The 26,377-nt window shown below is 40.2% G+C and overlaps 1 protein-coding gene across 5 annotated transcripts in view; it reads right to left on the reverse strand.

Moving 5' to 3' along the window:
* Window positions 1-26,377, reverse strand: part of OSBPL9 (oxysterol binding protein like 9) — a 266,125-nt gene that overhangs the window by 149,174 nt on the left and 90,574 nt on the right. For 2 of the 5 annotated variants that reach the window (XM_005894723.3, XM_070368081.1), the window contains exon 1: window positions 14,653-14,796. The exons of 1 other annotated variant lie outside the window; for it this stretch is intronic. In XM_005894723.3, coding sequence (XP_005894785.1) covers window positions 14,653-14,763 — 111 coding nt within the window. In that variant the 5' untranslated portion in view covers window positions 14,764-14,796. Of the gene's footprint in view, window positions 1-14,652; window positions 14,797-26,377 lie in introns of those variants that run through there. 2 more of the 5 variants (XM_005894724.3, XM_005894725.3) reach the window with 1 other exon arrangement.

Here is a 26,377-nt window from a genome sequence, read left to right on the forward strand (position 1 = left end):
AGTAAATAAAACTTTAAAGAATAAAAACACTCATTCTTTATTAGGTCTAATTTTACTTCAGAATTGCTGTTGCTGTTCCGTTGCTCAGTAGTGTCCGACTCTTTGCAATGGGTTAAAAAAAAAAAAAACAAAAAACGAAGGCAGAAGAGCTGACACGCAAGCAGAGAACAGAGGGTTGGTCACACAACGTATCATCTATCTGAAATGTACATTTCATCCTCTTCTGGGTGATGAAAATTTCAAAGAATTATGTTCAGGAATGTGCCACTATCTTTCTGTGGTCATGTTTTGTGAATATAAAAAACTCATTACTCAACAAATTCTAAGACTTAGTATCTGCTCCTCCTTTCCCTTCTCTAGGAGGCTTTCTCTTTACTGGAATGGAAAGAGTTTTTCATTCATCCTCGGTGTTTCAACTTAGATGTAAAAGGACTCAGTACTTTTTAATGATTCATCAATGCAGTCTGTACCTTAGAATAATAGCCTATGCAGAAGGTTTGGGAGAAGGAAATGGCAACCCACTCCAGTGTTCTTGCCTAGAGAATCCCGTGACAGAGGAGCCTGGTGGGCTGCCATCTATGAGGTTGCACAGAGTCGGACATGACTGAAGCTACTTAGCAGCAGCAGCATGCAGAAAGTTTATTTCATTGTGATAATGATGTAACTCAGTTATCACCTATAAGCAGACTAGTGATAACTTGGGTTTGTCATTTTAAAATATCAACACTAGCACAATTCAGTGAGAGAACATTCTATCTGGAGTTAGAAGACTTAATCACATACAGAGAAACTACTGTGTAAGTTTTTAAGTCTCAATTTCTTCATGTGTAAAGGAAGTAATATATAAACTACTTCACCTGTTGCTCATTCCATAAATATTTACTGAATATTCACTAAATGCCAAGCATTGCTCTAGATGCTAAAGATAAAATGATGAAGGTAAGTCTCTGTTCTCACAGTACTTACATTCCAGAGGAGAGAAACAGACACTAAACAGGAAAAACAAAGTAAGTTTAGCAGCTAACAATAAATGCTATGAAAAAATACATCAAGACCAGTGTGCTACACCAAGGAAACCAGAATTGAAAGAGACACATGTACCCCAATGTTCATCATAGCACTGTTTACAATAGCCAGGACATGGAAGCAACCTAGATGTCCATTGGCAGATGAATGGATAAGAAAAATGTGGTACATATACACAATGGAATATTACTCAGCCATTAAAAAGAATTCATTTTAATCAGTTCTAATGAGGTCGATGAAACTGGAGCCTATTATACAGAGTGAAGTAAGTCAGAAAGAAAAACACCAGTACAGTATACTAATGCATATATATGGAATTTAGAAAGATGATAACGATGACTCTATATGCAAGACAGCAAAAGAGACACAGATATAAAGAACAGTCTTTTGGACTCTGTGGGAGAAGGCAAGGGTGGGATGATTTCAGAGGGTAGCGTTGAAATGTGCATATTATCATATGTGAAGCGGACCGCTGGTCCAGGCTCGATGCATGAGACAGGGTGCTCAGGGCTGGTGCACTGGGATGACCCCGGGGGATGGGATGGGGAGGGAGGTGGGAGGGGGTTCTGGATGGGAAACACATGTGTGCCTGTGGCTGATTCATGTCGATATATGGCAAAAACCACTACAATATTGTAAAGTAATTAGCCTCCAATTAAAATAAATTAATTTTTTAAATAAAATAAAATAAGCTTATATTCTAAACCATCAAGTGAAAAAAAAAAAAAGACCAGTGTGCTAGTGCTAGTGACTGATAGTGAGGTGTACTTTAGACAGGTTGTTAAGGAAAGGCTTCTCTGAGCAGTGATGCCTAAATGAAGACCTGCATAACAAGAAGGGAAATCAGGCATGCTACAGTCATGGGAGAGTATCAGTCCAAGAAGCCAGAAAATATACACAAAGACCCTGAGATAGGAACAAGCTTGAGGTGTCCAAGGAACAGGGGGAAAAAAAAAGCTACAGTGGATATAGTGGTGAGCAAAAGGTTTACTGTAGAAAGTTAAGTGGAGAAAGATCACAAGGCCATCCGTTCAATTCAGTTCAGTCACTCAGTCGCGTACGACTCTGTGACCCCATGGACCGCAGCACGCCAGGCTTCCCTGTCCATCACCAACTCCCGGAGTTTACCCAAGCTCATGTCCATTGAGTCGGTGATGCCATCCAACCATCTCATCCTCTGTCGTCCCCTTCTCCTACTGCCCTCAGTCATTCCCAGCATCAGAGTCTTTTCAAATGAGTCAGCTCTTCACATGAGGTGGCCAAAGTACTGGAGTTTCAGCCTCAACATCAGTCCTTCCAATGAACACTCAGGACTGATCTCCTTTACGATGGACTGGTTGGGTCTCCTTGCAGTGCAAGGGACTCTCAAGAGTCTTCTCCACCACCACAGTTCAAAAGCATCAATTCTTCAGTGCTTACAAGGTGGTAAGTCATAGTAAAGAGTTTGAATTTTTTTTTCCTATAGTCACTAGAGAATTTTAAGCAGGGGAAAATATGATCTTCCTTTTTCCTTTTTTTAAAAAATCACTTGGGCTACTGATTAAAAAATGGACTTTAGAGAGCAAAAAGGAAACAAAGAGAACACTTAGGAAGTTTTTGCACCAGACCCGGGTGGTTTATATGCTATACTGGTAGCAAGGAAAAATGGAAGAGGTTATGAGGCTTAATGAAGCGATATATTTGACAATAGTAGAAAATACCTACAACAATGATTCATATAGTAGAGGCTTATGGCACACTGCATTTTCCAAAAATGGCCTATAATGGTATTTCTCATCCTACAAGCTCTTTTAGAACTTTGTCACTCCCTCATTAAGAAGTAGAGTCTTCTGTTTGTGGGTGGGTTTTTGAACTGCCCTTAATCAAGTAGACTGGGTACTATCCAGCTGAGCAGAACTATGGGAAATAATACAGATTATTGTACATTGTCTTCCTGCATCACAGACAGCATAGGAATCTTAATCTCCCAAAGCCAGATGACTGAGATCTCATTAAGTAAGGATGAAGGAAAAAAGATATCCTTTGCTCATTTTGCTAGTTGAAGAAATACAATACAAAATGGTACAACATATCTATAGAAAATTTTTTAATAAAATGCTTCTGGGTTGTATATTATTATATATATAATGATTCCATTTATATAAAATATACATAAAGGTGTATTTAAGCATAAAGAGTTGTTAGGAAAGCTATTCTCCAAAACACAGATAGTAGGATTTCAGGTAGTACTTTGCTTCTTTCTATTTTATAAGCTTTTTCAATTTTTTTTAAATTAAGAATATATTGCATCTCTTCAAGAGCAATGAAACTATCTTTTTGAAATTTAAAATAAAGAGTAATAACGTCAAATTCTGCAGAGACAGTGCTACTAAAATGAAAAGTTAAAAGCACCCACTGGGTTCAGCAACAAAGCTTTCATTGGAGACTTCTGCTAGGATATTCAGTGAAATTTGGAGGTAAAAACAGATTGCTGTACAGTAAATGCATGAATAAAGACAGACAATGTAGAAGACTCTTTCAATAGGTTTATCTAACTTGAAGAAGAGGTGAAGATGGTTTTTCCAGGGGGACATAGAATTAGCGGAGATATTTTTCAACTTGAGAGAGATATAGCCCAAGTTTATTTGTTAATGAAAAAGTCAGTATATCCTAAAATTCATATAGAAATTCAGCAAACCCAGAATAGCCAAAACAATCTTGAGAAAGAACAAAGCTGAAGGGCTTACACTTTCCAATTTCAAAACTAACTGTACCAAAAAAATGAAAAGCAACAGGCAATCCCAAAACGTAATAAAATTTTCCATATGAAATTGTTACAACTATGATGTTTAGTTGTTATATTGCAAAATATTCTTAAACAACAAAAGTCTGTACATAGAAAGAAGTAGAAGACAATGGGCGAGAGGAAGGAGAAAGCAGAAAAAGGAGAAAAACCTATAGACTGAGATTCTCTAAAAATTCGCGAGTAGATGGAATCCAGAACACCCAAGGATTGGTGGTGTTGCTTAATTGCTAAATTGCGTCCAACTCTTTTTGCAACCCATGGACTGTAGCTTGGCAGGCTCCTCTGTCCATGGGATTTTCCAGGCAAAAATACTACAGTCGGTTGTCATTTCCTTCTCCAGGGGGTCTTCTAAACCCAGGGACTGAACCTGCATCTCCTGCATTGCCAGGGGGATTCTTTAGTACTGAGCCACCAGGAAAGCCCACCTAAGGATTACTTCTTCCATTATGTCAGGGACGCAGGGAAGGATAGGCAGGAAAATAGTTATACCAATAGGTGGCAGTACAAGGAGTTGAGAGTGTTCCCACCAAATGAACTCTATTGTCTCTGGGAAGCATGGTATCATTTATGAGAGACGGAGGAAAGAGGAAGATCAAGAGACTAGAGGCAGCTGCCAGAATGACAAACCAAATATTCATCCAATATTTCATTTGTCCACCTGTGCCATAAGAGTAATGCTAAAATAAAATACATTCAATTAAGTAAGTAGACAATTTAGCATGAAGGCTCAATGTGAAAAAACTCCAGGAATCAGAATATTAACATTCATAATAATCTTTGTCATGTGAATGGGAAAAAAATAATTTTGAATACCTCAAAATACTTTCCCCAAATATGATTTCATTTATATGATTCCATGTATCATGTACCAAAAAAGTAAAATTTTTTAGTTTAAATTAGTCTAAGATGATTATCCTTTACAATATAGTAAATGAGAAGAAAAAGACTCAGCTGGCCATTTGTTTTTCTCTATAAGCAGTAAAAGGAAATAGGTCCTTAATCTAACTCTCTTGAGCATTGTTCTAGCTAGCTCTGACTGACATTATACAACTAGTTGAAAATCTAATCCTATGACAACTGCCACATATAACAGTGGCATATTTAAGAATAGCTCTGCTTTCTATCCTTCTACAAATTACTATCATCAACAAAACTGCCTGCAATAAAGCAAGAACTGACTGCTTGTCTGATGTACCACACTAACCAAAAGATCCCACACAGTTCTACAGGGTAAGGATGATTAAAACAAAGCCATTGTTATTAATACAAGCTTAATCAGGTTTTACATAAGCCATAAACACATTTGTTATCAGTATATTTTGCAAAATTTACAAGGCTGTATAAGCAATGATTCCAAAACAATCTTCTACATCACATCTCTTAAAGGGCCTTGGACATTCCATTCACTATGAGAATGATGTACTATATTTATAGGGCTTGAAAATTATCATGCTAGTAGTACTATCAAGGAGTTTACAAGCTTGCTGTACAGATAAAGAATGCAATAGAGACTTCCCTGGCAGTCCAGTGGTTAAAACGCCACACTTTACACTTTAGAGGGTGCAAGTTCCATCCTTGGTTGGAGAACTAAGATCCTACATGCCATGCACAGCACAGCCAAAAAAAAAAAAAATCAAAAAAGAGAAAAACTAAGGCTGACTAGGGTATTCAAGAAACCACAAGACATAAAATTTCCACATACTTCTTTTCAGGGCATTTAGATTAGGTACAATTTTTCTTGTGTTCTTTTTGCAATTCTAAAGCTATTTTATTAATTTGGATTATTAATATGTACCATGTAAGCTTAGTAAAAAACATTTGATATAACCAAGAAGTTTATTTACAAAAGTATAAATTCACTTTTAAATGCTTGATGGGAGTGGTGCTGATACATTTCTAGCAGAATCTGAGATTCCCTCTTTTACATCTTTGCAAGAAAAACACATATATTTAAGCTCTTCAAAAACCTAAAATCCAAGAATTAGATGAGAGATTTTATCACCTTCCAGACATTGCTAAGGACTGTCAAGTAATATTTAAATGTGTTCAGATTACCAGTGTTTTTGAAATGCAAAGTCACTATGACTCTCTTCCAGCTAGCATGTTAACAGCAAAACACATCATTTCTCCAATGATTCCTTTTAAAGAAAACCTTGAGTGACCCTGACAACTTACTAACTCACTATTTCTAACTTTTCTCTCTGAAATGTCATAAAGACAATACAAAACAAGAAAGAGTGTTAAATACTTACAGTTCATGACTAAACAAATCATATTTTATAATCTCAACTAGCTCCTCTTCAGTTCAGTTTAGTTGCTCAGTTGTGTCTGACTCTTTGAGACCCCATGAATCATAGCACACCAGGCCTCCCTGTCCATCCCCAACTCCCGGAGTTCACTGAGACTCACGTCCATCAAGTCGGTGATGCCATCCAGCCATCTCATCCTCTGTCATCCCCTTCTCCTCCTGCCCCCAATCCCTCCCAGCATCAGGGTCTTTTCCAATGAGTCAACTCTTCGCATGAGGTGGCCAAAGTACTGGAATTTCAGCTTTAGCATCATTCCTTCCAAAGAACACCCAGGGCTGATCTCCTTCAGAACGGACTGGTTGGACCTCCTGGCAGTCCAAGGGACTCTCAAGAGGAGAAGACTCTTGAGAAGCCTATATGCAGGTCGGGAAGCAAGTTAGAACTGGATATGGAACAACAGACTTGTTCCAAATAGGAAAAGGAGTACGTCAAGGCTGTATATTGTCACCCTGCTTATTTAACTTATACTCAGAGTACATCATGAGTACACCACAGTTCAAAAGCATCAATTCTTCAGCGCTCAGCTTTCTTCACAGTCCAACTCTCACATCCATACATGACCACTGAAAAACCATAGCCTTGACTAGACGAACCTTTGTTGGCAAAGTAATGTCTCTGCTTTTCAATATGCTATCTAGCTTGGTCATAACTTTCCTTCTAAGGAGTAAGCGCCTTTTAATTTCATGGCTGCAATCACCATCTGCAGTGATTTTGGAGCCCCAAAAAATAAAGTCTGACACTGTTTCCACTGTTTCCCCATCTATTTCCCATTAAGTCATGGGACCAGATGCCATGATCTTAGTTTTCTGAATGTTGAGCTTTAAGCCAACTTTTTCACTCTCCACTTTCACTTTCATCAGGAGGCTTTTTAGTTCCTCCTCACTTTCTGCCATAAGGGTGGTGTCATCTGCGTATCTGAGGTTATTGAGATTTCTCCCAGCAATCTTGATTCCAGCTTGTGCTTCTTCCAGCCCAGCGTTTCTCATGATGTACTCTGCATAGAAGTTAAATAAGCAGGGTGACAATATACAGCCTTGACGTACTCCTTTTCCTATTTGGAACAAGTCTGTTGTTCCATGTCCAGTTCTAACTTGCTTCCTGACCTGCATATAGGCTTCTCAAGAGGCTCCTCTTACAACCTGGTTAATTTCAAAGTGACCCTGCTGCTGATAAGTCGTTGTGTCCAACTCTGTGCGACCCCATAGACAGCAGCCCACTGGGATCCTCTGTCCCTGGGATTCTCCAGGCAAGAATACTGGAGTGGGTTGCCATTTCCTTCTCCAATGCATGAAAGTGAAAAGTGAAAGTGAAGTCGCTCAGTCGTGCCGGACTCTTAGCGACCCCATCGTCTGCAGCCTAGCAGGCTCCTCCATCCATGGGATTTTCCAGGCAAGAGTACTGGAGTGGGTTGCCATTGCCTTCTCAGAATGTGACCCAAGTTATTCCTTTTTCCACTTCCCATGGCCACTAATCTAAATCTTTACTACATTCCTTAAATCTTAACTCTACTCTCATCTTCAATAAATACCCTGCTTCCCATCCCTAAAACATTTAAGCATACTCCTACCTTAGAAGCTCTTTCCTCTCAGTTCCATATTCCTTTGTTCCTCTTTCATAATGAAAGACCTTGAGCAATCTAAACTCATCTTCTCTACTTCTTGCCTCCTATTTACTCTTCAAACCACTCTGACTTCCAAACTTCTGACTCCATGGGAACTTCTCTTTTTCAGGGCATCAGTGATGTCCAACTTGATCAATCCAATGAGTATTTTTAAGATTTCATCTATTCAATTGTCTCAACAGTATTCAAGCCAGTTCCTGCCTTGACTCCACATTCTGGTTTTTCTTGGCTATCTCTGGCTGTCCCTTTTCACTCTTCTGTGCAGGCTCTTTTCTCTACCCAAATCCCTTAGAAACGACTGTGATGGATTAAAATCCCTCCATAAATTGACACTCCTTTCAAAAGGCAGAGGCTAATTCTCTTTCCCATGCCTAAAATTCCCATCCCCTGTAGCATGAACTGAACTTAATGATTCATTTCTAATGAATGGAAGAAGGCAAAAGTGATGTTCTCAGACCAGGTCAAATAGGCACTTCAGCTTTCTCTTTGCTCTCACTTGGATTACTCCTTCTGGGTGAAGCCAGATAGATGCCCTGTCACGATGACTCTCATGTAGCCCAACAGAGAGGTTAGCTGGTGAGGAACTGAGGCCACCTTCCAGGAGCCAGTAAGGACTAAGCTTTCTGCCAACAGACATGAGAGTGAGTCATCTTGGAAGCAAATCCTCCAGCTCCAGTCAAGTCTTTCAAATGACTGCAGACATAGCCAATGTCTTGACTGCAACTTCATGAGAGACCTTGAGTCCAAAGTTCTGAGTCACAGATAATAAATGTTTATTGTTTTAAGCAGCTAAAATCATTATGGCCAATTTGTTATAAAGCAATAGATACCTAATCCAATGGTGTTTCTCAGTGTTCTATCTAAAGCTCTCTATTATTCCCACTCATTCACTCTCTCATCTCTCCATATGTGTAAAGCTAATATTTATCTGTAGCCCAGATTTTTTTCTTAAGTTCCAGACTATGCAATATCTTTACTACAATTTCAACATGCCCCAAAGCAACTACCATTCTCCACCCAACCTATACTTATCTTCCCTATCATCATTCATTCAACTAAATCTAAAATCCTGGATTTCATCAAACTCCTCCTTCCCCTTCACTCACATCCAATCACTGAAATCCTGTCAATAGGACTTCACTATTTCTCCATAATCCAAATACAAACTTTACCTGAACCTATTGTTTAATTTTAAAAATCACAGAGAGACAACCAGACATCATGGGCCACTTGATGTACAGGTTCCCTCTGTTCCTAAGAAACCTTCCCTAAGCCAAAATGGCATAAAGCAATGACGCAATTGCCTTAGGATACACCTTGCTAACAGATGCACAAAATAAACTGAGATAAAGTAAAGATGCTCACAAACACAGTTCAAAACTACAGCAGCTTGCTACTATGTATTAATAGTTCCCAGCATGCATGCAAGCTGAGTCGCTTCAGTTGCATCTGACTCTTAGTGACCCTACAGACCTCCAGGCTCCTCTGTCCATGGGATTCTCCAGACAAGAATACTGGAGTGGGTTGCTATACCCTTCTCCTTGGGATCCTCCCAACTCAGGGATCGAACCTGTATCTCTTATGTCTCCTGCATTGGCAGGTGGGTTCTTTACCACTAGTGCCACCTGGGAAGCCCATAGATCCCAGGGAAGGAACTTGCTGGTGTCACTCTTGCTGCTTAGGGCGCTCACTGACTCTATAGCAGTTCGCTGTGGAAAAAACAAAACAAAAACTCTGAATGCCATTTTCACTTTTTGTGTATTTTCCACAAAAGCAAAAATCCTCTTTGGATTTCTTTTGGTTAGCAAAAACAGGAGAATAGGTCTTTTCTAAAAAAGAAGTAGAGTAAAGCAAACTATCAGAAAGTGGAGATACTTGTAATATGTTCCACCTACAAAGTATTGCTGCCCAAAGTGGGGGGAAAAAGCTGAATTTAATTAAGCTTCTAGCTTTAAGTATCAGTTTATAGGAAACATGGAGGATAAAGGAACATGTTTAAATACACCACAAGAATACTCTCAGCAAAATCTAGAATGTGGAAAATCTAGAGAATAATTTGCTTTCTTCAACAAATGAATGGCAAAGAAAAAGAGGGAGGGAAGGCCTACAGAGTAAAAGAGACTCAGTTTTACGTGTGTCTCTTGTTTGGAATTCTGACTCAAATAAACCAACTGGTGAGGGTTTGAGAAAATCAAGGAATGTTTGAGAAAAATCAAGGAACTTAAACACAGTAAAACATATTGAAATATTCACAAATGAAATAATAAGAGATTTGGGATCTGCTTTAAAGTAATCCAGTGGGGTAGGAAGGAGCTTTGGGAGTATTAATAAGACAAGATTAGCCATATATTGATAGCTGCACAAGCTGGGTGACAGGAATTCATTTTACTATCATCTTTCGTATATGTTTCAAACAAATTTTGTATTATGAAAGTTTTTTCCACAACAAAAAGTGCTTACAACACTTAAGTGACTTTCCACTGCCCTGAGTGAAAAGTTTAAATTCCTTAGCTCAGTTTACCAAGAAAGTCTTTCATTAACTGGCCCCTGCTTCTCTCTCCCTCTCATCGCACTACTGTCCACCTCACAGCCTAAATTCCAGGACTAACAAGCTCCTTACTCGTGTCTCTTTCAAAAACATCTATTCCCTCTATCTCAAGCAGTTTTCCCTCTCTGCTTACATGGCTAATCTCTACTCACCACTCAGGTCAAAGCAAACCTACCTCTTCAAGGAAATCTTTTCCAAGACAGAGGCAAGCTGCCCACCTGTGTACCTCCCAACATCCTACTCTTCTCCATCACAGCTCTTACTTGATGTACACGCCGGCAGACTCTAGGCATCATGAGAACATGGACTATTCCCATCTTATTTACCATTTTAACCCCTCTTCCCAGCATAGTGCCTAGCACATAGTACATCCTCAATAAACATTTGATAATCAAAAGGTATGAACACCTGCTTTCTAGTCTAACAACTCCTCACATATATCTATATCTCCTTCAATTTTCTTTCCTTTCTCGTCTTTCTCTGTGATCATGATTCACATAAATGGTTAGCTGTTTAAACAGTGTTCCCAAATTTATATCCTTATCCCTCTCAATAAATATTCAACTAACAGGGGACTTTCCTGATGGTCCGATGGTTAAGAATCTGCCTGCCAGTGCAGGGGACACTGGTTTGCTACCTGGTCCAGAAACTAAGATTCCACAGCCGGGGGGCAACCAAGTTCATGGGCCACAACCACTGAAGGCCTTGCGCCCTACAGCCTGTGTACGCAACCTGTGAAGCCACCACAACGAGAAGCCCACACACCGCAATTAGAGAAAAGCCCATGAGCAACAACAAAGAACCCATGTGCCGCAAGGAAGACTCAGTACAGCTCACCCTCAAATTCAACTAACAAATTCTATGCTATAATCTAACAGATCTTCATCTCCAGGCCTGACCTACGGCTCCAAATACCTTCTGGATTCAATCTCCTGTTATCTCCCTACATGCCTTTACATTAAAGAAGCTCAGAAATTCTCACTATCTTCTTAACGGACTTTATGTTCTCAAGTTTCCCAATTTGTGCATATTTCCCACTGCCTGAAATGCCCTTCTTCCCTTCTACCTTTAAGTCTCGGCTCAAACGTCTCTCTAGCCTTTTTTAGGCAAAGTTCCCACAGCAGTCTATTCTTACTTCTATTGTAGAATTTATTACACTTTTTTGAAATTATGTTTAGGTGTCTATTCTGCAAGATTTTGAGTTCCTAGATGGAAGGGACTCTCTCCTTCATGCTTTTATCTCCGGCATACATAGTAAAGTGAAAATGAAAGTCGCTCAGTTGTGTCTGACTATTTGCAACCCCATGGACTATACGCTCCATGGAATTCTTCAGGCCAGAATACTGGAGTGGGTAACCTTTCCCTTCTCCAGCGGATCTTCCTGACCCAGGAATCAAACGGGGATCTCCTGCATTCCAGGCAGAGTCTTTACCAACTGAGCTATGAGGGAAGTCCGTATATAAAGTGCCTATTAAAAAGTCCCAAATAAATGTTTCCTGAATAAACCACTGTTTCTAATAATTAAAAGACAGGAGCGTGACCTGAAAAGGTTGCCTAAATCTATTTTCTAAAGAAGGTAATCAATTTTTCTGTTCCTGTATTAAACAGAATATCTACTAAACGGTTTTTCAAGAACTGAAAATTTACATAAAATGAAAATAAAAGAAATGTAAAGTAAAAAAACTATTCATTCCCAGAGGACAGGTAAGGGTCTGGGCCCAGGACCAAAAGTTCAGGTGAAGGTGAGGTTTGGGTGAAACTATTTAGTTCACAGCAATTCCCGTGATCTTTTCCAAAACCCTGAGATTATCTCAATATCAATTTTTGGTATAGGCCAACTCTAAAGCAAGGTCAATCTAGTTTCGTTCAGGGTTTCCATGGCCACCCTAGAATAGACAGACCTCCAACTACAGAGCCAGACCAGAGTGCAAGTGATTAGAGTGACTTGCTATTTACTGCTCTGCTTAAAATGCTGTGCAACTATTCAGATAATCTTCCTGGAAGATGCAGCTCCAAGTTATCAGCAGCATGCAGATCATTAAGATGTACCTTCATCCTTCCAAATCCTAATGTAATGAAACAATGTTGAAGTGTACAGAATTCACTGCCAATATTCAATGTGTCTCCTACTTTAAGTGAATACCTATCCTTTTCTCATCTTTACTGGACCTCCTTTAATTTGGCATTGAGTATCATCTTATTTTCACAAAATCATTTTATTTTACAATATTTCTCTGTTGTTTCTCTGCAAACAAATACTTTAACACCAAAAAAAAACAAGGAAAAAAAAAGAAAAGAAAATTTCTAAACATCCATTAGTGAGAAATATGATACCTCCTTCTACTGGCAAGGATGATGTTTTATAGTTTAATCTCAGTAGGGAGGATAAGTAATGGGAGGGAGAAGAAAGAAGCATAATTTAAAAAGCCATGTTTAGCCAAAGACAAGGAGAAATTTGTCAAGATACTCAGAAACTAAAGGGCAAGGAGGCAGAAAAAAGATATGCCAAAGTGAGAAAAACAGGAAAAAAAGAAGATTCTGTCTGGGAGAGGAGTTCCCAAGAACCCCAGCTTGGGGCCCCTCCAGTGTGGCCCTAAATTCAGACCCACACAAATTTGGGATCTGTAGAGTAACTTCATTCCATAGTGCCACTGAAATTATTTTGAATGGGCTGGAAAGGGTCCATGGGATTTTCCGATTATCACTTCTACTGAAACTTATTATTACTCTTCATCTATCTGAACTATGAGATTTCATAATTTCAGAGTTTTCAGGATATAATGTTCATTTGCCTCTCTTTCATAGCTAGCTAATCTTGAACAATGTATTTAAATTTCATTCAGGTTTGTTCAGTCTTTTCCCCCTTCAAAATTATGTAAAGAAAGGAAGTTGGTGTGAAAGTTTTTACTTTTTACTCCTGTAGGTTTGTCTTTAGTAACTCAAAGATTGCATTTTTCTCATTTCTGTAGTGAAAGTGAAAGGAAAAAGAAAGCCATGTTACTTAGACTCCTGATAACACTGCTTACTGCTAGCTCTGTGACCTTGAGCAAATCGCTGAAAAGCCTGGAGCCTCAGATTCCAAACTGTAAAATGGGGATAATGAATACTTTATTCTGCAGTTATTGCAAGTAAAAAGAATCAAGGGAACCACCTTATTAGAATATAAGCTCCAGAGAAAAGGATATCTTGAACTTTGTTGATTCAAGAAAAGAATATCTTGAACTTTGTTGATTCTCGCTCACATGCACACGCATGAGCACACACATCCACACACACCTAGCCTAAAGCAATAATAATTAACACGTAGTGGGCGCTCAATAAATATTTAAATTAACGAAAAAATATCAATACTAGTGTCCCCATTCCTCTCGTTGACATTAATCCTTCTTCCATAATCACAATTTTTTCCCTTCTATTATTTTCTAAAGACTTCAGGACATTCTGTTTTGTCGTTTGAAGAGGCTTCCTCCCTCTCATTGGCTATTATTAACTAGACACCATTCAGAGACAATACCTTTGGAAGTAATTTCTCTAATTCCACCCACCTTCCATTTCTAACGCGTCGGGGGTGGAGCGACAGAACATAAGATTCTCAGCAATTCATGGACCTTTCCCGCAGTCACTGATGTGTGTTTAACGACACTGAAGCCCTTAACTTAGCTCTTCCCAGAATATAACTTTCAGGAGACATCGCACTATGCAGTCTCTCTTCGCTAACAAGAGACTTGCTGTGTAGGAAATCCTCCGCTCTCAAAAGTTAAGGCGTCGGTTACGCTCGCCCCCCGCTGAATGGAGGAGAGTCCTGTGAAAGACACACTCAACTTGGGCAGACTGGAGGTATTTCAGAATCCTTCATGTTGAGCAACGCCCAGTCACTTCCAGGACCTGGCCAAGCTCGTCAGACCACTGCTCTAAGAAAGCAGCGCTCCTCAATCCCTGGAGGGAAGCTAAGGGGCGCGGCCGTCTACAGGGCCTGGTGGGGGACACTGTCAAGTCCATGATAACATGTGGAAACTGCACAGATCCCGAGACCGAACCCTTCAAGCCACGACTACAACCATCTACCTACCTACAACGCGCCCCCCTGTTTACTCCCCAACAAATACAGGACCCTAAGAAAAGAACACGGCTCGCCCCCATCCCATAAATCATACAACCGGTGCCTATTTATTGGCTGCGCGAGCATCTCCTTCACCCTCATTGGCTATCCGGGGCGCAAAACCCTCCCCTACGAGGGAACCCTCCCGTACGGCGGCACCCCCATCCTAGCAACCTCTACCGGGCTACCAAAAAGCCTGTTCCCCACCTCCACCGAGGAATCCCGACTCCCAAGGCAGCCGGGGATTTGCCTCCAAGGACTTACTGTGTAGTAGGACAGCAACCCTGCATTGTAGTCCAGCACGAACCAACGGTACTGCCAGCCCTTCATTACGTTAGTCCATTTACTCAGCGGCCCCTCCATGATGGACGCCATCTTGGGAGCCGCCAATGACAACAAACGGCCTGACGTCACTCGCCTATAAGGCTTTCAACATTCGGTGGGCGTGGTCATCGCCGACAGGGGCGGGCCCCGGGTGGGGCCAGCAACTGCTTCCCGCCTTGCTAGACTCGCGGACCCACGCCTCCAGCTATAAAATTCAAAAAAACGATTTTCTTTGGGAGTCTGTCGTGTGTAGGACTCCATGCCCGAAATGTGAAGAATTAAAGCATGAATACTGAAGTTAAGATTACTTATTAACATAGATAATTTTACTGCCCATAATGATACCTTACACATGCAAATAATTTCACATCTGATATTCAATTAAGCAATTATTTCACAAACCCATTCATTTAATAAACATTTTTTGTTTTGTGCTGTAGGCTTGGGGGTTCAGCAAAGCCTTCATGAGGCGAACAGGCAATAAAAAAATATACAATTGTAATATACAATTGTAACTGTATATTACAATTTGGTAATTTGGAAACAAATTAAGCAAGTAAAGAGGCAAAGGGTAAGGGGCTGCAATTTTAAGTTCCCAAATTGAGAAAGCCTGAGTGAGAAGGTAACTTTTGAGCAAAGACCTGAAGAAAGAGGGAGGCTGGCAAAGAAACAGCAAATTGTTCTTTGTAAGTAGAGTAGTGAGCCAGGGAGGAGGTAGTTGGAGATAAGGTCAGAGAAGTAAGAGCAGATTTCTTAGAGCCTATAAAGACAATGGAAGTATTGTCCTAGAATATTGAGACAATGTTTGAGGTCCTGGCAATGCAACACTGAAGGAGACAAACAGATTCCTTGTTGAGAGATAAGAGCTTAAATTCTGTGATGGAAAGCAAACACAAAACAAATAAACATGAAAAATATCTAATAGTGATGAATGTCTTGTGGAGAATTTAAGTAAGTGGATGTAATAGGAAGCCAATGGGTAGCTACTTATAAAGTATATAATTGAGTGATTGTGTAAGGCATCCCAGGAAAAGGCATTGAGACGTGAAGGATAAGAAAAAGGGAACTAAGAAGCAGAGCATTGGCTAGAAGTGGCTGTGAAGTCAAGGGAGAGGTTTTCTTTGTCTTTAATTTTTAACTTTTTTATTTTAGGGGTTTAAAGGTGTTTTGTTTATTCAGGTATTGTGCTGTGAATCTCAATTTGCTGATAACAGAAGCTCTAGGAAAAGAGAATATCACTGAAGGAGCTAGACAAAGAGAACCTATTTACTAGCTAATCAAGTTGGGTGAAGATCTAAAGATCAAATTATTTATGCTGATACCTTTTTTATTTCATTGAGATGTAATTGACATACAGCATTGTATGAATTTAAGATGTGCATGATTTGGGAATTTCCCTGGTGGTTAATGCCACTCTCCCAATGCAGGTGGCGTGAGTTCTAGGATCCCAGGAAGGGGAGCTAAGATCCCATGTGCCGTGTAGTGTGGCCAAGAAAAACCCCAAAGATATGCATGTGTGTATTGTGAAATGATTACTACATTACATTTAGTTAACTCATCACCTCACCTCAAAATTTTTTTTCTTGTGATAAGAATTTTTAAGATCTACTCTCTTCAGTTCAGTTCAGTTCAGTCGCTCAGTCCTGTCTGACTCTTTGCGACCCCATGAATTGCAGCACGCCAGGCCTCTCTGTCCATCACCAACTCCTGGAGTTCACTCAGACTCACGTCCATCGAATCAGTGATGCCATCCAGACATCTCATCCTCTGTCGTCCCCTTCTCCTCCTGCCCCCAATCCCTCCCAGCATCAGAATCTTTTCCAATGAGTCAACTCTTCGCATGAGGTGGCCAAAGTACTGGAGTTTCAGCTTCAGCATCATTCCCTCCAAAGAAATCCCAGGGCTGATCTCCTTCAGAATGGACTGGTTGGATCTCCTTGCAGTCCAAGGGACTCTCAAGAGTCTTCTCCAACACCACAGTTCAAAAGCATCAATTCTTCGGCGCTCAGCCTTCTTCACAGTCCAACTCTCACATCCATACATGACCACAGGAAAAACCATAGCCTTGACTAGATGGACCTTTGTTGGCAAAGTAATGTCTCTGCTTTTCAATATGCTATCTAGGTTAATCATAACTTTCCTTCCAAGGAGTAAGCATCTTTTAATTTCATGGCTGCAGTCACCATCTGCAGTGATTTTGGAGCCCAAAAAATAAAGTCTGACACTGTTTCCACTGTTTCCCCATCTATTTCCCATGAAGTGATGGGACCAGATGCCATGATCTTAGTTTTCTGAATGTTGAGCTTTCAGCCAACTTTTTCACTCTCCACTTTCACTTTCATCAAGAGGCTTTTTAGTTCATCTACTCTCTTAGCAACTCTCATATGTAATACAGTATTATAACTATAGTAACCATGCTTCACACTACATTCCTAGAATTTATTTATCTCATAACTAGAACTTTTAGCCTTTTGACCAACTTTTAGTTTCATGTAGTCCCTCTTGCTTATTTTTGCTTTTGCTGCTTTGTGCTTTAGGTGTCATATCCAAAAAAAAATCATTCCCCAGGCTGATTTCAAGAAGCTTTCCTGTATGTTTTCTTCTAGGAGTTTTATGGTTTCAGGTCTTACAATTAAGTCTCTAACTGATCTTGAGTTAATTGTTGTGAATGGTTTAAAATAAGGGTCTAGTTTTAATTTTCTTCATATGAATTTGCAAAGACTACCTTTTTCCTAATGAATGAGCATTCTTGGCTCTCATGTCAAATATTAGTTGATTGTATATACATGGGTTTATTTCTGTACTCTTGATTCTGTTCCATTGGCCTGTGTATCTGTTTTTATGGCAGTGTCATAAACTGTTTTGATTACTATAGCTTTGTAATATAGTTTGAAACCAGGATGTGGGATGCCTCCAGCCATGTTATTCTTTCTCAGGATTGCTTTGGTTTTTCAGATTCTTTTGTGGTTCCAAATGAATTTTAGGATTTTTTTTTTTTTTTTTTTTTTTGTCTATCTTTGTAAAAAATGCCACTGGAATCTTGAGAGGAATTTCACTGAATCTATAAGAGGCTTTGGATATATGAACATTTTAACAGCATTAATTCTTCCAATTCATGAACACAAAACATCTTCCTATTTATCCATTCCTTTTCCAGTTTCTTTCATTAATGTTTTATAAATTGTAGTATACAGATCTTTTACCTCCTTGGTTAGATTTATTTTTAAGTATTTTATTGTTTTTGTTGCTACTAAAATGATGTCCCACAAGGTTAACAGAAGCTGGAGCCTAAACAGAAGACCTTGAGTGTGTCTTACAGAACAACAGTTTATAACCTGCCTTTGCTGATCAGGTCTGCTTTCAGTTTGTTTGATTTATTTTTCCCTTTCTCTAATTTCATACCCTCCAAGCTTAACATAGCCTAGGTAATATATCACCACACTTCTTCTCTTTTTAAAACATTTTTGTTTATTTATGACTGTGCTGGGTCTTTGTTGCTGCCTATGGGGTTTCTCTATTTGCGGTGTGTGGGCTTCTCATTGCGGTGGCTTCTCTTGTTGCAGATCATGGGCTCCAGAGTGCGCCGGCTTCAGTGTGCAGACCCAGTAGTTGCAGCTCATGGGCTCAGTAGTTGTGGTGCACAAGCTTAGTTGCCCAGAGGCAGGTGGACTCTTCCCAGATCAGGGACTGAACCATGTCTCCTGCATTGGCAGCTGTATTCTTTACCACTGGACCACCAGGGAAGTCCCACCACACACTTCTTAACACTCCTATAGATAACAGTTCTGACATATGGATCACTATGGTAACAGGAGATTAAGTTGTTTTCCAGAAATCTGGAGTTGGTTTTTGCCTGGTTCCTTCTGGCTAAGACTAGTGGGGACCACCGACCCTAAAACTGGGCCTGCTCAAAACACTGATTACCTCACCTTTTCCTTACCTCCAATCACATTTCCTCACACCTAAAATCACCCTGCTTCTTTATCCCGTAAACATCACAGACCTGTCCCCTTCAGGGAGACAGATCTGAAATTTGTTCTCCTGTCTCCTTGCTTGGCTGCCTTGTGAACAAACTCTTTCTTTACTGCAAAGCTTTGTGTTTTACTTTAGCTTTCAGTCAGGCAAACAAACCTCATTTGGTAACACTATTGTAAATGGGATTGTCTTTTTTGCATATAATTTATTGTTAGTGTAGAGAAACATTGGGGCTTCCCCAGTGGCTCAGAAGTAAAGAATCTGCTTAAGTGCAGGAGACGTAGGTACTATCCCTGGGTCAGGAAGATCCCCTGGAGAAGGAAATGGCAACCCATTCCAGTTTTCTTGCCTGGAAAATCCCATGGACAGAGATGCCTGGCGGGCTACAGTCCATGGGGTTGCAAAGAGTCAGACATGACTTAGCGCCTAAAAGCAACAACAAATAGAAACATTACTGATTTTTTAATATTTATTTGTATCCTGTAATTTTACTGACTTTGGTGATAAGATCTAACTTTTTTTGTGGAGTCTTTAGGATTTTCTGTATATAAAATCATGTCATCTGCGAAGAGAAATTTTTACTTCTTCTTCTCTGATTTGGGTGCCTTTTACTTGCCTGATTTCTCTGGCTAAGACTTCCAGTACTATGTTGCATAGGAGTGGTGAGATTGGGTAGCCTTGTCTTGTTCCTAACCTTTGAGTAAAACCTTTCAAGTTTTCACCATGTGGTATGATGTTAGCTGTGGGTTTGTCATACATGGCCTCTACTATGTTGCAGTATATTCCTTCTATACCGAATTTGTTGAGAGTTCTTATCATGAATGGATATTAAGCTTTGTCAAATGTTTTAGGAAAAAAGCATTTATTGTGATGATCTTATAATTTTTATTTTTCATTGTATTAATGTAATATGTCATGCTTATTAATTTGCATGTTGAACCATCCTTGCATCCCAGAAATAAATCTCACCAGATTAATGTGTATGATTGTTTGAATCATACAGTTGAATTTGATCTGCTAGTATTTTGTTGAGAATTTTTGTGTCTATATTCAGGGGGATCTTGGCCTGTAGTGTTTTTTTTGGTTTTCTTGTTGTGGTTCTGGCTTTGGTTTTAATAATATAATGCTGGCCTTGTAAAATGAGTCTTGGAGTATTTCCTTCTGTTCAGTTCTTTTTGAAGGGTTGAGAAATATTGGCATTAATTTTTCTTTGAATGTTTGGTGAAATTCACCAGTAAAATCAGGAACAGGGATACTTCATCCATAGCAACAAAAGGAAGAGTAGAGTATGGATTCAAATGTTGTGGATTTGTAGTTTAGTGGTAGAGAGATGAATAAGCATCCATCTGCTTTTAGTTGAGCTCAAAGCTTAGTGGTTAAGAATGTGGACTCTGACGCCACACAACCTAGGTTTGAATCCTCAGACCCATCAGTTAATAGCTACATGACATTAGGCAAGTTTTCTCACTTCTCTGTGCCTCTGTTTCTCCATCTTTAAAATGTGGATTATAAAAGGTTGCCTTCAGGATTAAATGAGCTCATAAATGTGAAGACCTTAGAACAATAATACTAAGCACTCAATATGTATATATTCTAGTTCTTAAATTTTTCTGAAAGAAATGTGTTACGAAATATAAGAGGGGAAGGTTTGAAAGACAACCCTCAGAATGGAAAAACATAATAGCAAATGAAACAACTGGCAAAGGATTAATTTCCAAAATATACAAGCAGCTCATACAACTCAATGCCAGGAAAACAAACAACCCAATCAAAAAGCGGGAAAAAGACCTAAATAGACAGTTCTCCAAAGAAGACACACAGATGGCTAACAAACATGTGAAAAGATGCTCAAGAACACTCATTATTAGAGAAATGCAAATCAAAACTATAATGAGCTATCACCTCACACCAGTCAGAATGGCCATCATCAAAAAGTCTACAAACAATAAATGCTGGAGAGGGTGTGGAGAAAAGAGAAATGCTCTTGCACTGTTAGTGGGAATGTAAATTAATACAGCCACTATGGAAGACTATATGGAGATTCCTTTAAAAACTAGGAATAAAACCATCATATGACCCAGCAATCCCACTCCTAGGCATATACCCAGAGGAAACCAAAATTGAAAAAGACACATATATCCCATTGTTCATTGTAGCATTATTTACAATAGCTAGAATATGGAAGCAACCTAGATGTCCATCGAAAGATGAATGGATAAAGAAGTTGTGGTACATAAACACAATGGAATATTACTCAGCCATAAAAAGAAACACATTTGAGTCAGTTCTGATGAGGTGGATGAATGAACCTAGAACCTATTATACAGAGTGAAGTGAGTCAGAAAGAGAAAGATAAATAGGGCAAGGAGAACGTTGAGGGTGAGAGACTCTCTGTGTCCCTGGAAGCCTAACTTGCTATTGAATATGAGGCCCTTGCAGAGGAAGTTGGTTGCCCTCTGACTAGACAGTGGAGAGACTGTGTTGACAGTGGAAGGGCCAAACACTGTCTGTTAGCAGGAAGTGCCAGGGGGTCCTGGGGGTGGGTGCCAGGGTGCATCTTCATCAGAGCATGTGCCACGGAGGAGTCTGCACTCCCCACTCCCAGGTGTAGGACTCAGTGCAGCTGCTGGCCGCACTGCCAGAGGGACGGTGCATGCTCACACCTTGGGGGGCAGAGCATGGGGTGAGGCAGACGTCACTGTTGGAATGGGAACAATGGATGCAAGGACAAGTCTCTCTCTGAATTCCTCTCTAAAGAACTTGGTCAATCGGAGAAGAAAACATTTTCGTCGTCAAGATGGGCTATTTGGGAAGGAAGTCCGTTATCTTCCCATATTTATTCAATAATAGAGTCAGGTTTTTAAACCTTGACAATGCACCACGTCTGTGAGTACAAAGCACTTCCCAGAAGACTGTGATTTACATTCATGCTTCTGCCATTTGGTAGGAGAAGATGCTTCATGATCTGTCATTGAAACAAGGTTGCAAACACATCCACAGAGAGAATTTGAGTCTGTGTCACTTGTATTATGACTTTTCAGGTGCCTGAACGGCCACCCCTGGGGGCACGTCGCATGGGACAGCATGGGAGGAGACGTGGTCTGGCTCATGAGTGCCTCTAGGAAGCGATAGCAGAGCCAACTTGGTTTAAAAAATGTAAACTGGGATTTCCCTGGTGGTCCAGTGATTAAGACTTCCCCTTCCAATGTAGGAAGTGTGGGTTCCATCCCTGGCAGGGGAAGCAAGACTCCACATGCTTCAAGGCCAAAAAACTGAAATATGAACCAGAAACAATACTGTAACAGATTCAATAAAGACTTTAAAAATGGCCCACGTCAAAAACAAAATGAAAACTAACAAGCTTCATGTTTTACTGTAGATACATATATACAAAGACTTCCCTGGTGGCTTAGTGGTAAAACAAAATATGCCTGCAATGCAGAAGACTCGGGTTAGATCCCTGGGTAAGGAAGATCCCTTGGAAAAGGGCATGGCAGCCCACTCTAGTACTCTTGCCTAGAGAATCCCATGGACAGAGAAGCCTGGAAGGCTGCAGTCCATAGGGTCGCACAGAATCAGACACAACTGAAGCGACTAAGCAGCAGCAATACACATATATGGAATCTAGAAAAATGGTACTGAAGAATTTATTTACAGGGCAGCAGTGGAGAAACAGACATAGAGAATAGACTTATAGACATGGGGAGAGGGGAGGAGAGGGTGAGATGCATGGAAAGAGTAACATGGAAACTTATATTACCATATGTAAAGTAGATATCCAACAGGAATTTGCTGTAAGGCTCAGGAAACTCAAACAGGGGCTCTGTATCAATCAAGAGGGGTGGAATGGGGCAGGAGATGGGAGGGAGGTTCAAATGGGAGGGGATATATGTATACCCATGGCTGATTCATGTTGAGGTTTGACAGAAAATAACAAAATTCTGTAAAGCAATTATCCTTAAATAAATTAAGAAAAGAGGGGAAGGTTTGAAAAGGTCATTTCAGAGAATGAGAAAGCAATAGAAGTAGAGTAGGATTGCTGGGCAGTGTTGCATGCCCATTTAAGATTTATGGTCATGAATTTAAAGTGAGACCAGTCAACAGGGATATCAGCTTTTTTTCAGCAATGTCATGTTGAAGAATAAAGAGCAACAGGGTAAGCTCAGAGTGTGTAGAGAGATGAATTTATCCAAGCGAGCCAAGTGACAGGAAAGGACAATTGAGTTTACAGTGATATCCAGGGCTGTGAATATGATTATAAAACCTAGTTTAAGGAAGGAAGGAAGTGAGAACAGGAGATGAAAGAAGGAAAAACTACAAATCTTACTAAGGTCAAGGAAGCCCTGGAGTAGGAATAGGTAACCTGGAAGGGTAAGAAGTGGTGATTGAAAGATGATGGGACACCTGAAGTCAAGATTTTGGAAGTGAAACAGTTACTGATGAGGGCAAAGACCACATCATGATGAGATACCACCACAGCCATGGATGACTGAGGTCAAGTAGAAGAACAGATTTGAGGATGAGGAGGTCCAGGAACTAGAAGTGAAAGCATTTAAAGCATTGTCCTAGGACATGTTGAGAATAATGACAAGAACAGTAGTGTAAAAAAAGTGAGAGCTCAGGGCTAAAATCACCATTGAATGAGGACTAATGCCCAGAGGATGGGTAGATGACAGCAACAAAGCAGAATAGCAGGGGATGAAGTACAGTGGCAAGGTCTCAAAGAAGCTAAGGTTTATGAAGGAGGGGAAATGGTTTAGAAGCAGCAGAGGGAACATTTAGTCTTAACCACCCGTGGGATAGACAGTAACACCCCTTTTAGTTGATAAAAAACGAACCCAAGAGACTACAAGTTCACAGAGTTACTACTATTAATAGCAATGCTGTAATTCACCACAGAATTATTGAGTGTTTCCTATGTATCAGGCACTAGGCTAGACATTGCTACTACTAAAAAGAGTAAGATCCTTCCCCTAAACATGAGGGGTCTGAAACAGAAACAATATATAAACAATGACAAGACAAAGTGATGAGTACTTTACACTTCTTCCTTCAATCCAACACTTCTCCACTGAATTCACTTTCACGATTCCTAGATACATAAACATTTAGTTTAGCAGCCCCCCATACACACCAAATAAAAGATATTATGGAAGAAGCTAGAAGGTATATAACTATGTATTGTTTCTCTTCCATTTAAATGTAGTCTCCATGAGAGTAGAGATTTTATCTCACTTGCTTACAACTGTATCTGCAGCAACCAAAGCAGAACCTGAAACATGGTTGTTTCCTTCTCTTGCAAAGAGCTTCTGATCTAGTTTGATTCATCAGTTTAATGTATTAAAATCATATGGCATGAAAGACATTGGTTCAATGATATGTGGATGTAGTCCCTGCCCTCAGGGAGCTTCTAAGCTAAGGGAAGGATGGGCCACACATGAAAGTCAGAGGAAAATGAAAGAGGTGCAAAGAAAATGCAACTGGAAATCATAGAAAGAAGAAACCTGGTCAAGGAATAGAAATTGATGTTCAAGCAGCAGAAGTGCTTGTTAGGAAAAGCCATTCTCATAATTATTGAAACCATATTACATAAGATGTTTCCTACACACAAGTCACTTTGTTTATTGCAATTCGAGTTCTACTATTCCTTACAAACTGTAATTTGTCTTCTTTAAGGAATGCCACAGATAGCAATATACACAAGGAATATTTTCTATATTCCTGTTTACTGACTTTTCTATACTTTTCTGTAAATAGCAACAAAATGGAATAAAAAGAACTTGACCTTAGAATTAAAGAGATGAGCATGAAGTGTCCTGGATCTGCTATTTTGGCTGTGGGACATTGGGTAAGCCTGTGTAGGACTGAAATTTCTCTTCTGTAAATATGAAGGTGAATCTCTGTTAATTTAAGTAGTAAGAAAGAACATATCTAAAAGAGATAGCAGCCAATAAAATCACTTTCCAGTTTCCCCCTTCCTTCCTTTCTTTGGGATATCCTCTTTCTTAAATAACAGTCCAACAGTTTGTTAAGAACAAGACACATGTTTAGCACCTTCAACAAAGATAAAGATGAAGAGCTAGTTCCTATCCAGTAGCTAATCACGGGCATGAAACATCTGTGCAACCGAGTATAATACAAAGCTACTCTGGATATACATATGTTTTTCTCACTAATTCCACCATTTATTTTCTACCCTGTGCTAGGGACTGTGCCATGAACTGTACCAGAAGTATGTACCTTATCACATTTAACCCTATCTCAATAACCCTATGAATGTGTTTGTCTCCATATTTTACAAATAAGGAAAATGAGGTTCAAAGAAATTAACCAAATTACCCAGGTACCTATAAGTATTAATTGGTGAGTATTTAAAGGGCTTTCCAACTGGCACGAGAGGTAAAGAACCTGCCTGCCAATGTAGGAGACATAAGAGATGTGGGTTTGATCCCTGGGTCAGGAAGATCCCCTGGAGGAGGGCGTGGCAACTCACTCTTGGAGTTGTTGTTGCCCGGAGGACCCCATGGACAGAGGAGTCTGGTAGGCTATAGTCCGTTGGGTCTCAGAATTGGACATGACTGAAGCAACTTAGCACACATGCCTCTAAGTCCAATGTAAACACGTCTGTCTTTTCATTATGCTACATAGCCTCACCAAAAGACACTACACACTTCATATAGAAAACTTAAAATTCTAAGAACATTTATTTAGCAGAAAACCTCATGTTGCTGATGTCTTTTGACATAAACAGTGTTGGGATCTTGAAACATGTTTCAGACTGAGTTAAAAGCTTTACAATGTGTCAATTACTACTTTTCCATTGGCTTCTTAAGAGCACCAATCAGATCATATTCATCTCTATGGCTCAATTAGCCCAACGCCTGGCACACAGAGATACTTAAAAATTGTTATTTGACCTCAATTATGTGGTTCCTGGAAAATCCCATGGACGGAGGAGCCTGGTAGGTTGCAGTCCATGAGGTCGCTAAGGGTCGGACACGACTGAGCGACTTCCCTTTCACTCTTCACTTTCATGCATTGGAGAAGGAAATGGCAACCCACTCCAGTGTTCTTGCCTGGAGAATCCCAGGGATGGCAGAGCCTGGTGGGCTGCCGTCTGTGGGGTCGCACAGAGTCGGACACGACTGAAGCGACTTAGCAGCAGCAGCAGCATGTGGCTTCTCTGGTGGCTCAGAGGTTAAAGCGTCTGCCTCCAATTCGGGAGACCCAGGTTCAGTCCCTGGGTTGGGAGGATCCCCTGGAGAAGGAAATGGCAACCCACTCCAGTATTGTTGCCTGGAGAATCCAATGGACGGAAGAGCCTGGTGGGCTACAGCTCGCAAAGAGTTGGACACGACTGAGCGACTTCACTTTCACTTTCATGTGCTCTATTAAAACTGACTTACTGGGACTTCCCTGGGGGTCCAGTGGTTAGTGAAGGAAGGTTACACCGCTCAAAATAGCCTGGAGTTAAAACTCCCTTCCGGGTCCTCCCCACCAATCAATGCAAAACAAAGAACTCTCACCCGCCCAGCTCCCAGCTGGTCCTAGCCTCTGGCCAATCTCCAGAATTCCTTGCCACAGCAGTTTAAGAGATAACTACTCTGAACAACCTTGGAGAAGAAGAACAGCCCCCCTTAAGAGAGTAGATTTCCACATATATGCCTATATATACTTACTCTTTTCTTGG

Source organism: Bos mutus, chromosome 3, assembly GCF_027580195.1.
Source record: "Bos mutus isolate GX-2022 chromosome 3, NWIPB_WYAK_1.1, whole genome shotgun sequence".
In the NCBI taxonomy this organism is placed as follows: Eukaryota; Metazoa; Chordata; class Mammalia; order Artiodactyla; family Bovidae; genus Bos; species Bos mutus.